This window comes from Hyla sarda, chromosome 9 (genome assembly GCF_029499605.1).
Source record: "Hyla sarda isolate aHylSar1 chromosome 9, aHylSar1.hap1, whole genome shotgun sequence".
NCBI classification, from domain to species: Eukaryota; Metazoa; Chordata; class Amphibia; order Anura; family Hylidae; genus Hyla; species Hyla sarda.
In genome coordinates this window covers 150,382,769-150,396,309 of record NC_079197.1, presented here as the reverse complement: position 1 = coordinate 150,396,309, position 13,541 = coordinate 150,382,769, and the positions used below count along the sequence as shown (strand labels likewise).

At 44.5% G+C, this 13,541-nt stretch overlaps 1 protein-coding gene across 1 annotated transcript in view; it reads left to right on the top strand.

The window, feature by feature from the left end:
• Positions 1 to 13,541, top strand: part of AKT2 (AKT serine/threonine kinase 2) — a gene marked incomplete in the record, with an annotated part of 45,877 nt that overhangs the window by 13,681 nt on the left and 18,655 nt on the right. The window contains 1 exon segment of the mRNA XM_056540754.1: positions 10,601 to 10,722. Within this exon segment, the coding sequence (XP_056396729.1) occupies positions 10,677 to 10,722 (46 nt within the window).

The following is a 13,541-nucleotide window of genomic DNA, read 5'->3' as shown; positions in this document are numbered from 1 at the left end:
CCCTCATCTCTCCCTGGGTCACAGTCATTAGCGTCCCCTCATCTCTCCCTGGGTCACAGTCATTAGCGTCCCCTCATCTCTCCCTGGGTCACAGTCATTAGCGTCCCCTCATCTCTCCCTGGGTCACAGTCATTAGCGTCCCCTCATTTCTCCCTGGGTCACAGTCATTAGCGTCCCCTCATCTCTCCCTGGGTCACAGTCATTAGCGTCCCCTCATCTCTAGGTGTGTCAGTCATGTGTGTATCCCCTTGTGTCACAATTATTAGTGTCCTCTAAAACTTTTTGTTTTTCCCCCAAAAAAGAATACTTACATCCGCCTCAGTTCCTACGCAGGTTCCCCCCATTCTGTTTTCAGTTGGTGTTAATCTATCAGCCCCCTCAGAGGTCACGCTATGTGCTCCTGACTACGGAGCGTGACCGCGGAGGACACTGGCTGCAGTGGTCACCTGACATTTGCTACTCATGCAGCACTGTATTGCCGACTGGAGACAAAACGGGGATCAGTGCATTAACAGAGGTAAGTAAAACAGATGGACAACCCTCTAATGGAAAGGGCGAATAAGACCTAATGACTGGTATTTGACAAGCCCTGGTCTGATCTGTGGCTGGGATACAGCCATAGGGAATCCTGTAAATATATTTCCTGTCCATGCAGAGAATAGCTCTTCCTACAGACATCTACCATACTACTCCAGATACAGTCATGGCCGTAAATGTTGGCACCCATGAAATTTTTCAATAAAATGAAGTATTTCTTACAGAAAAGGACTGCAGTAACACATGTTTTGCTATACACATGTTTATTCCCTTTGTGTGTATTGGAACTAAACCAAAAAGGAGGAAAAAAAGCAAATTGGACATAATGTCACCAAACTCCAAAAATGGTCTGGACAAAATTATTGGCACCCTTAACTTTGGTTGCACACCCTTTGGAAAAAATAACTGAAATCAGTGGCTTCCTATAACCATCAATAAGCTTCTTACACCTCTCAGCCGGAATGTTGGACCACTCTTCCTTTTCAAACTGCTCCAGGTCTCTTATTGGAAGGCGCTTTTTCCCAACAGCAATTTTAACCTCTTAAGGACTTAGGGCATACCTGTACGCCCTCAGCCCGGTCCCGGTGTGAAAAACGGGGTCACGCCGTGACCCTGCATCACACTGGGTCGGTCCCGGCTGCTAACTATAGCCGGGACCCTAGGCTAACAGCGCACGGCATCGATCGTTGTGCCGCGCGCTGTTAACCCTTCAGACATGGCGGTCAAAGTTGACCGCCGCGTCTGAAAACGAAAGTAAACGGTTCCCAGCAGCTCAGTCGCGCTGATCGGGACATCACGATAAAATCGCGATGTTCCGATCAGCTGGGACGCAGGCGAAGGTCTCCTTACCTCTCTCCGCGGCGTCCGATCGTCGATTGATTGCTCCAAGCCGGAGCTACAGGCTTTAGCAATCAAGCCCCTATCTGACTGATCTGTGCAAAGCTATGGCTTTGCAGGGATCAGCATAGGAGATCAGTGTGTGCAGTGTTATCGGTCCCTATGGGAGCTATAACAATGCAAAAAAAAAGTATTAAAAGTTTGAATCACCCCCCTTTTCCCATAAAAAAAAAACCTGTGTAAATAAAAATAAACATGTGGTATCGCCGCGTGCGAAAATGTCCAAACTATAAAAATATATCGTTAATTAAATTGCACGGTCAATGGCGTGCGTGCAAAAAAATTCCAAAGTCCAAAATAGTGTATTTTTGGTCACTCTTTATATCATGAAATAATGAATAAAAAGGCGATCAAAAAGTCCGATCAATACAAAAATGGTACCGACATAAACTTCAGAACACGGTGCAAAAAATTAGCCCTCATACTGGCCCGTACGCCGAAAAATAAAAAAAGTTATAGGGGTTAGAAGATGATAATTTTTTACATATAAATTTTCCTGCATGTAGTTATGATTTTTTACCGAAGTACAACAATATCCAACCTATATACGTAGGGGATCATTTTAACCGCTGTGGATTTTTTTGTAAAATGACTGTCACTGCAAAGTAGGATTGGTGGAGCAAAAAATAAGCCATCATATGGATTTTTAGGTGCAAAATTGAAAGTTATGATTTTTAAAGGTGATAAGGAGATAATGAAAAAACGCTGTGTCCTTAAGGGGTTAAGATCTCTCCACAGTTTTCAATGGGATTTAGATCTGAACTCATTGCTGCCACTTCAGAACTCTCCAGCACTTTGTTGCCATCCATTTCTGGGGGCTTTTTGACGTATGTTTGGGGTCATTGTTCTGCTGGAAGACCCAAGATCTCGGACCCAAACCCAGCTTTCTGACACTGGGCTGTACAGTGTGACCCATCTCAGATCCTCAGATTTCATGATGTCTTGTACACATTCAAGGCACCCAGTGCAAGAGGCAGCAAAACAACCCCAAAACATCATTGAACCTCCACCATATTTCACTGTAGGTACTGTGTTCTTTTTCTGTGACATTTTGTTTAAATGTCAACGTATAGTTTGCGCTGACACTGAACCTGCAGGACAACTTGAATATATTTTGGAACTTGTTTGGGGCTGCTTATCCATCATCTGGACTATCCTGCGTTGACAACTTTCATCAATTTTTCTCTTCCCTCCACTCCCAGGGAGATTAGCTACAGTGCCATGGGTTGCAAACTTCTTGATAACGTTGCGCACTGTGGACAAAGGCAAATCTAGATCTCTGGAGATGGACTTGCAACCTTCAGATTGTTGATATTTTCCCACAATTTTGGTTCTCAAGACCTCAGACAGTTCTCTTCTCTTTCTGTTGTTGATGCTTAGTGTGACGCACACACACAATGCAAGGGCTAAGTGAACTTCTCTCCTTATCTGCTCTCAGGTGTGATTTCTATATTGCCTACACCTGTTACTTGCCCCAGGTGAGTTTAAAGGAGAATCACATGCTTGAACCAATCTTATTTTTCCACAATTTTGAAAGGGTGGCAATAATTTTGTTCAGACCATTTTTGGAGTTTGGTGACATTACGTCCAATTTGCTTTTTTTTCCTCTCTTTTTTGGTTTAGTTCCAATACACACAAAGGGAATAAGCATGTGTATAGCAAAACGTGTTACTGCAATCCTTTTGGGGTGCCAACATTTACGGCCATGACTGTATCTCCACAACCAATATCAATATACTTTGTTCCCTTGACATATATTGGCATGATAGAAGTTATAGTTTTGCGACAGGCTATGGGGGGGGCTTTTGCCTGTAGGATGCCTGTTCTATTAAAGGGATATTCCCATTTCCATAGCATAAGGAATACCAAGCTGATCAGAAGAGGTCTGACTGTTGTGATCCCAAGAACTGGGAGCCACTGGATAGAGCGGTGGCCATGGTACACTCTGGGACTTATTCTGGGACTATTATCTACTTGTCTATGGTTTTGACAATGGACACACTTCTGTAGACTTGAGGGGGCTCCCTATACCACTCCTGGAGCCAATTTCACACTATAGTGTCTTGGCAAGAACAGGTTATGTAACCTGTAGGTACTGTTTCAAATCTCGCCTAATAATGGGTGTATATCCGAACCTCTCACTCGCATCTCCAAGATTTGGTCCACCAGTTCTCTTAGGCGCCTGGTTCACATCACGATTTTACCATCCGATTAACAGACAGTAAAATAGGACAAAATCTGATAACCTGAAATGGTATTTAAAAAAAAGTGTTTATCCGATTTAAAATCCTATAAAAAAAATCGTACAACTGAAAATTTCAGCCTATATTTTTCACAAAATCTGATCATGTTTGGAATATTAAATGTATGTCAATGGCAAAGTTTATTTAAAGACGCTACTGCGCATGTGTAAAAAGAAAGCGTGTGCGATAAATCTGATGAAATTGCACAGTCACACGATTCAATACGATATACATAGGTGATAATAAAAAAATTGGACACTATTTCGATTCTGATTTTGAATCTGGGCGAAAAATTGTGGTCAACCACGATCTTGCCCCCGATCTCTTAAATCATGCAAATTCGGATGCAGATCAAAAGTGATGCAAGTGTTGGATATGATTACTGAATGGAAGTCAATGGATACGACTTGGCATACAGATCGGTACGATTTGAAGGTAGGATGGTAAAATCGTGATGTGAATGCTCCCTTAAAGGGGTACTCCGCTGCTCAGCGTTTGGAACAAACTGTTCTGAACACTGGAGCCGGCGCAGGGAGCTTGTGACGTCATAGCCCCGCCCTCTCGAGATGTCACACCCTGCCCCCTCAATGCAAGTCTATGGGAGGGGGCGTGACAGTCGTCACGCCCCCTCCCATAGACTTGCATTGAGGGGGTGCGGCGTGACGTCATGAAGGGGCCGGGCTATGACGTCACGAGCTCCCGGCTCCAGCGTTCGGAACAGTTTGTTCCAAACGTTGAGCAGCGGAGTACACCTTTTAAAGCAGTTACCCCAAACTCGGTAGTCTCACCCTACATTCTCCGCACTTTAGACATTCAGAGATTAGCTAGTGACTGGTTCACCCTACTTCATGTAACCTCCCCTATTTATAATACATGGCTGAACCATTGTATTAACCAAACACCAGCTACCTTTTATCTCAACCCCTTTCCTCATAGTGTGTAAGCTCCTGCGAGCAGGGCCATCACTCCTCCTATTTAAATATTAAGTGTTTAATGTCTGATATTTGTCTTTATTTGTGCTGCAGTATATATGATGGTTTTGCTGTTTAGTTGGTAGAGTTTCTTCTCTGTAGTAGTTCAGACTCGTGAGTGTTTTCCCTGCTATCTCCTCCTTTTTTTTTTGGACATGGCTGACTCATACAATCCGATGGGGGATTTCCAGCAAATAAATATTCTGGATATTCGCTATGATTTAAGGTTTACATGTAATCCGAAATGCGTTGGCGTTTCATTTGGCTTTTACCGTGCTCTTTTTCTTAGGATTTTTAATGGACTTATTAAAGTTTTGAAGTTTTAAGGAAGCTGGAATATCTTCTCTTTCTACTATGGAAATATTTAGCTTGGAACGGTATAAAACCCCTGCTGCATTACATAATGAAATGCTTGTATCTGCAGAGCCTGACAACAATGGGCCATCCCATGCCAACTAAGTCATCCCATCGTAGGTTGGGTCACACAATTCACTCACACAGTGGTTTGGGAAATCCTCATCGGGGAGGGAGCTGGTCTGTTATTTCAGGGCATTGCTGTTTATTAGCATCAGCTAATGGTAGCTCCCTTTTACTGAACATGGACTAAATAAGGAGAACATAACACAACTATTGTGTGTCATTACATGTGTGAGTGCAACTGTATTTAACAACCTTTCTCTCCTCGCCTGAGCACCATAGCCTGTACCTTTACCTATAGGGACAGGAAAAACACACTGATTAAAAGCCCCTCTTCTACTCTACTTCTTGGTGCTTTAACGGACCCAACTAGGGCAGGCAAGAGAATGAAGGTCTCCTGCCTTAGAAGTATAAAGCGGACCCCAATGGTACCGAATTAGACCGGCAGAATCTATTCAGGCCTGGCCTTCTTCCTTTTACGAAGAGCTGGTGGTCGCACCCCAACGTAGGGAATGATTTGTTGTTTTAGGGGGCTACATGCGTTGGATAATAGTAGCAAACCACTTGTCTGGCTGGTCTAGTTGGGGCTTGCGGCTTATCTTGGCAGACCAAAGGCTTAACTGTGTGGACAACGGCTGTGCCGGGGGGGGGGGGGGGGGGGACACCTAGAAGATTAACATGCAGGTGACTACAGTAACAAAAAAGACAACTTCGAAGACTCTTCTCATCTCAGAGATCCAATAGATTGAAAGGCAGAGAGCCCGTTTAAACGGTCCTGGGAGACTTTCTGCATTCTTAACAAACATTGTCACTATTGTAGCTAGATCCATGCTTGTGTGGGAAAACCAGCTGAAGGATCATCTCGGGGAAGACTTCTTGTGAACAGATCATAGCATCTGTGCCTCTACTGAGACAGCCGCAGGATTCCTAGCCAATTCCTCTGCCGAATCACAAACAATGGCAGCAAAAGGTGGGGTGCTTATGCCCTTTGGCTAAAGAACTGGTCGGGGCACACTTTTTTTTTTTTTTTTCAAATCTAAACTATGCAGAATTCCATTTTAGGGGAAATTTTTTAATTATTGATAAAAGGGCCCAAAAAGGATCCTCCAGATAAGAAACCAGTCATCAAATTTCTGAAAACTAGAAGGGATTCAAGAATGCCTAACCCAGGAGTATAAGCTTATTCAGAACTTTTATGTCCACCTCCTGTAGCACAACTCTAGAACTTCTATTGTCCGAGATCTTTTTATGAGCAGAAAGAAATCTTGTCTCCTACTTGGCGACACATCTTCAGGTGTCGGAAAACACAAGCAGGCTTCTTGAGTCCACACACTATACACCCAGGAGAATGGTGCCTGATGGAAGATGTGTCACTCACCTTTGGGGAGTTCCAGAAATAGACTTGTTTGTCACCTGGGAAAACTGAGACAACGACCTTCTTTTCCATGATTCCCAAGACCAACATTGGTCCTTTTTAAATTGGCTTTATCCTCCAAAGTTCTTCAGAAGATTCTGTTGGAGAGAACAAAGATCATCTTATTCAGAGGATGCTTCAGTCTTCTAAAGAGGTTGGCAGTAAACCATCCTATGCATCTTCCAGAACCTTCTTTGGCATTGTCCAATTTACCTTTAACTTTAGAAACTGCAGTTGTCGGCATGAATCCTGAAAAGCCAACCTTGTTTAATAAAGATCTCTTAAAGAAGGTTACGGATAAAAAATAAATGCCATTTGCCTAAAGGTCTGGAAAGTGTTCTTGTCCTGGTGTTCATTTTAAAGCTGAGCCTAATATACCCCAGATATGAGACTTTCTGCCAGCTGCATTTAAGACCAGAGACCTAGCATTTTAAGTGCAAGTTGTGACTTTATCAGCCATCTATGACTTTAACCTGACAGAACATGGATGGATCAAGAGGTTCTTGAAGACAGCATCAAGGCTCAATCCTAGACTGTCTCATCTTTATCCATTGTGGGATCGAAATTTGGTTCTGGAAAGTTTAACCCCTCCGCCCCTAGACATCTTATCCCCTATCTTAAGGATAGGGGATAAGATGTCTGATCATGGGGGTCCCGCCACTGGGAACCCCCGTGATCTCTCCTTCAGCACCCCCTGTCATCTGGTGCATGGAGCGAACTTCGCTCCGTGCCTGATGACTGGCGATGCAGGGGCCGGAGAATTGGGACATCACAGCCCCACCCCCTCATGACCTCGCAGCCCGCCGTTTAATGCAAGTCTATGGGAGGGGGCGCGGCGGCCGTCACACCCCTCCTATAGACTTGCATTGAGGGGGCGGGGCCATGACTTCACGATCCTCTGACCCCTGCGTTGCCAGTCGTTAGGCATGGAGCCAAACTCATTTTGTGCACCAGATAACAGGAGGTGCTGCAGGAGAGATCGTGGGGATTCCCAGTGGCTGCATAAGATGTCAGGGGACGGAGTACCCCTTTTAAAGGCAGATCCAATGTAAAATCATCTTGGTCTTCCATAAGTCTTAATGTGTAATCCTTCCTATCTTTTGTCAGAATTCCAAAAACTACACCATCTAAATTCCATACATTGGATGTCAGATGAGCTGTCCTGCTGTACATTGATTTCATCAAAGTATCTAAAAATACTTTCATCCAGATAGAACAACATCTCAGATGCTTTCAAAATCCAGAATCTTTCTTCTTTGCTGGGCGTGAAACAATGTTCCACCAGATCTGTTGCCTCTATAGAGCAGTAGTCCTCCTCTTCCTAAGGTATTTTTTGGAATAATCCTGGAGGTGAGGAAAGAAAATAGGATTAATCTTACCGGTAAGCCAGATTCTCCCGAATCCTGCACGATGGCACCATCTTCTTCTCTCCTTAGATTCACATGATGTTCCTACTTATAATTCACTGGTGAGGGATGGTATAAGCGGGGCCTTTAACCCCTTGTGTTTATGCCTTTCTTGTCCTTATAGGTCAAGGCACTGTGGTGCTGTCATGGAGGAATTTAAAAAAAAACGGCCTACCGGTAATGCTAATCCGGTTTTCTACTGTCTTGCACATCTATTGTGTTATGCCTCCATGTAGGTTTGAGTTGAATAATGGATACGGCACCTAAGTCTAATGGCCCATCCTGTACCTCCTTATATCTGCCCCATATTCTGTCAAGTTACAGATGCTGGGCACATTACCTTACACGCCCTGAAGACGGTTATCTGGGGCAAACTTACTATTGCCAATGTGCAAGAGTTCTGCCACAATTTGCACTGAAAAACTTGACTAAGATGACTTGTCACATTTTATTTGGCGTTTGTCTTTGTCTTTCATACCTTGTTTCTGAGAGAATAAAAAGCATTGTACCATAATAATTTTCCTGCCCTACACAATTAGTCAACTACACCTTTCTATACAACAAAATGAAACCTATTGAAACGCAACACTTTTGTGTCTTGCTTGATAATGGGTGTGACTTAGTAGAAAGTAGGTGGAGATTAGTGACGGGTTTGTGGCTTATATGTGACTCTGTGCCAAAAATGGCACCAAAATGGTAACCTTTTGAAGTAAATGTATTGATGAGTACAGTGATCCCTCAACTTACAATAGTTTCAACATGCAATGGTCTTTTCTGGACCATTGCAACTTGAAACCAGACTCAACATACAATGTACGGACAGTCCAGATCTGTGAAATGTGTCAATGGCTGAAAGTACCGACCAATCAGAATGGACATTCACTGGTAAAACCCCTGTATTACTGAAGTGTATGCACTGACTGGTGTCTGGTAGCGCCCCCTACAGTACAGGGAGATATACATGTTCGGTACTCTTTACCTGTACCAGGGTTAGCTGCTCCTTTTGGACACCAGATGGGGGCGGCTCCATGTTACTTTTTTAGGACATTGTGTACTGTACAGTACCCTGAAGAAGCTCCTGTCCTCTACATAGACAGTGATTACAGCTCCCAGCAGATCTCTATTACTTTTATATATAAGGATTTGCTTTATCTATATTAGTTATCTACTTATTTTTCTTTAATCCTTACTTTTTTTTTTTCTTATTTTTGGATGACATTTTGGTGCTTCAGAACCAATTTACCAGGGTTCCATAGAGTTATGGTCTCAACATACAATGGTCGACCTGGAACCAATTAATATTGTAACTTGAGGGACCACTGTATAAGCAATCGAATGTTTGCTTATAAAAGTGTCCTACAAGATTTTAACATGTTGGGGATTTTTTTTTTAATGGCTGTCCCTGGTACTGCGGCTTTTTTGCAGCTTTATCCACTTAAAGTGAATTGAAGCATGCTGCAGTACCGGGCACCGCCATTATAAGTTGTACGGCGCTATGCCCGATACACCTTAAGGCCACAGCAAAGTTCACAGACACTTGTACAGCTCACCAAAACCCCTCCAATGTCCACGGATCGGTGTCCGGCCAACACCCAATAGTAGAACAAAGAAGCAGAAGATCCAGCACTATTCTTTGCAGCTTTATTGAAAGACGGCACTCGGATAAAATCAGCCAACACATTAAACGCGTTTCGAGCGCATGCGCTCTTTTTCGGTGGCCACCGAAAAAGAGCACATGCACTCGAAACGCGTTTGATGTGTTGGCTAATTTTATCCGAGTGCTGTGTTTCAATAAAGCTGCAAAGAATAGTGCTGGATCTTCTGCTTCTTTGTTCTACCTTAAGGCCACCTCTCTCTCTCTCTCTTCTTCAGAGCTATTTGATGGGATTCCATCTCTCTCGGACCTCATTGATGATCAGTTCATGCCTTCCTTCCATGGTTTTATTTGAGTGGCTTATCTTTTATGTGGTCGTATCCTTTGCCAGCAGGTTTTTTTTTTTTTTTTTTTATACATTTTTTTTTAAGTCCTTGTTTACTGCACAGATCTGCTATGGATACGGTTGTCTGCAGCCTGTGTCCTATCCATAGCAATGGCAATAAACAGCTCTGCTTCAGATAAGAAACCCTGGGGTAATGGGAAGAAGAAAAACACGTAACAAAAATGTGAAAGTAAAAGCATTTTTTTTTTTTTTTTTTTTTTTTTAGGCTGGAGTTCATTAATCTATAGCAGTTCTGTTATGTTTGCTTAACCAGATCTCTGGATAAGACGTCTTCTCCCTGGTGCTGTAATAGGAATCTGCTCTTCCACTGCTTTCCTAAGGGGCAACGGGCTAGTGTTTGTGCTCCGTAGCCAATCTGAACAGGCAGAGCTGTAGTGTATACTATGGGGGATGAATAACATTGCAGAACAGTGTTTCCAAACCAGGGTGCCTCCAGCTGTTGCAAAACTACATCTCCAGCATGCCCGGACAGCCGAAGGCTGTCCGGTCATGCTGGGAGATGTAGTTTTGCAACAGCGGAAGCGTCCTATGGGTTGGCATAACTCATTTATGTAGACGGCACAACATTTTTTAGGGACCACTTTGCTACCTTTGTGTCCGTGCAGGATTTGGTCAGATGTCCCCAATAGAAAACGAATATATTGTCCTTTTTAAATGTTGCCGTATTTGTATTCCTTTGACAGTCCCTGATAAGTGTTCTTTGTTCCCTCCTCAGAACCAGCACCTTGTCTTCACCGTGCCTTCTCTGAGAGCTGATTGATCACACCCGGGCCTTTAGTCTTTCTATCACCATGAATGAAGTAATGGTGGTGAAGGAAGGCTGGCTGCAAAAAAGAGGTGAGTAAGGTTTGGAAAAGTGATACTGGAAATGTTGTTCGGATGAGGGGGGCCCCCAATGCAGTGATCAAATGGGCACCCGTTATGGTGCTGGTTTGGTCACCCAGGACAGTGTCTTTGACAGTGCAGTCCCTCTGGAGGCGGGAGACCTGCACAGGTTCTCATCAGCCAGTAGCAATTGGGTTGCAACCATCCTGGGCTGGTGCTTTCTCGCCAGTGGCCCCATAGCAGCCACAGGATCTGTCTTTTGGTATAGTGCGCACAATTCCAGCCACCATGCCCATCAAAAAGAAGTCCCACGTAGGAAAATGTATGCACTATTCAAAGGATAAGAGAGAAGTGTCTGATTGTGCAACCACTGGGACCCTCCCCACAATTTCCTGTACGGTGCTCCGGCTCTCGTCAAGCACAGAGCTGGGGTCGGCACACGCTCTCTATTCATCTCTATGGGAGAGTAGGAGATACACGAGGGCCGAGTAGAGATGAGCGAGCTTACAGTAAATTCGATTCGTCACGAACTTCTCGGCTCGGCAGTTGGTGACTTATCCTGCATAAATTAGTTCAGCTTTCAGGTGCTCCCGTGGGCTGGAAAAGGTGGATACAGTCCTAGGAGACTCTTTCCTAGGAATGTATCCACCTTTTCCAGCCACCGGAGCACCTGAAAGCTGAACTAATTTACGCAGGAAAAGTCATCAACTGCCGAGCCGAGAAGTTCGTGACGAATCGAATTTACTGTAAGTTCGCTCATCTCTACTCTACTCTACTTTTTATTTAAGACAGGGCAGGGTCACACAGGGCGCATCCGCAGCGTATGCGCCACTGGCAGTCACAAAAAGAAAATTGCAAATTGAGCTCCTGGCTGCAGACAAGTAGCTCTGTGTGTCTGCTCGTAGAGGCAGATTTCCCACAGTAGAAATCCGCCGCTACGAGCGGGTACACAGTCACCCGGCCCAAGCTGGGAGGACGCTTTGCAGTCCCTCTGACTGCCGTTGGCGCATCTACAGCGTGAAATACGCCCCATGTGACCCAGTCCAAAATGGATCACTGGCTGATTCGAATTAGGTTTGGATTTGGCAAAACTTACTGTAGACTTGATGATTTCTGTGGTCAAATCACAATGGGGTGTTCCCATTTTATAAAGTGTATATCCTATTATTATTTGTTGGGGGGCGTCTAGTGCAGTGTTTGCCAACCAGTGTGCCTCCAGCTGTTGGTTGGGAAACTTGGCTCTAGTGACTGCTGTATTGGCCCATTGTGTAAACTCTATGGGGGAGATTTATCAAAACCTGTCCAGAGGAAAATTGCTGAGTTGCCCATAGCAACCAATCAGATCGCTTCTTTTATTTTTTAAATGGCCTCTGCAAAAATAATTGATCTGATTGGTTGCTATGAGCAACTGGGCAACTTTCCCTCTGGACAGGATTTAATAAATCTGTATATTTAGCACTTCTCACAATTATCGCGGCCGCTTTCTCCCGGGGTCTCATCACTATTCAGCGCACGTCTGTTCCCCGGTAACACTCTACGGCGCACATGCTTCACTTCACAGGTGGTTTGCGTAACGCGCTTTGATGCAAAACAAAGAAATACGCCCTCCAATGCATCCATCAGCAGATCTAATTAAAGGAGTTCTAAAAAAGAGACCCCTGTGATGGCGCGGTGGTCTCCGCTCTTTGTGCGGTGCTTGAATGGGCAATCGCCCTCTATAGCCCGAGCCCCAGGGCTTCCTGTGATTTCTTCTAACCCTGCCTGACCTTTCTGCATTCCTAAAATACCAGAGGCGGAAGCCTAATAAAAAACACACCTCTGCATGGCGAGAGGGAGGCCCAGGCCCCAGGTTTTCCTGCTCCCTACACGGCCATGTTATGTCGTACAAAACTGCAGTATGATAGCGGTGGGATCATGTTATCTGTGCCACCTGGGAATGGGGCATGATGATCCTGTAATAGTTTATACAAGGCTGTGAGACCCCCCAGGAGCGGGAGCAGAGATACTCCAACAGGCAGCAGCTCTCCCCACACCTATTTTTTGGGGTTTTTTTTGGTTGTGAGTTTGCAACACATTTATGCTGTGCAAACATAAATACTGGGGGGGAGGGAGATTTATCCAAACCTGTCCAGAGGAAAAGTTTCTGAGTTCATAGAAACCAATCAGATCACTGCTTTCTTTTTTGAAAAGGCCTCTGTAAAATGAAAGCAGCGATCTGATTGGTTGCTATGGGCAACTCAGCAACTTTTCCTCTGGACAGGTTTGGATAAATCTCCCCCTGGGAGTGTAGAATACCTTAAAGGGGTATTCCTGTCTCAACTAATGTAGTTAAACTTGCAGGGAAGGTCAAGATGAAATATTTTTGTAAAAGCATTCATTTAGGGAATGGGGCCGAGTTGCAATACCGCATCCAACCTTAGGACAGGAGTGGTGTGGTTTTTGAAGGACAGCCGCTATGTTGTTCTAATCCTCGTAGCTACAACAAATGGACCAGGAAGCTAAAATCCAACATGCCCAATCCTTCTCTCCCCAAAAAACATAATTTTGTCTGAGAAAAGTAGGGAACCCCCCAAATACACATTAGGTGGTCAGTCCCACAGTTGCGTTTGGCTAACATCTCTGGTGTACTCTGTATGGGGGGTTTAGGTGGAACCGGTCATCACTTTTCTACTGCCTGAGACACAAGTCATATTGGGGTGGTCCCTGGTCTCTTCTCCCCACCAGCCTTATTGACTTTCCTGTTTCCGTATAGCCTAGTTGTCTCCAAATTGTGGACCTCCAGCTCCCCCTGTGTGACACTGACACACAGGGGAAATGAGGGGACGCAATTG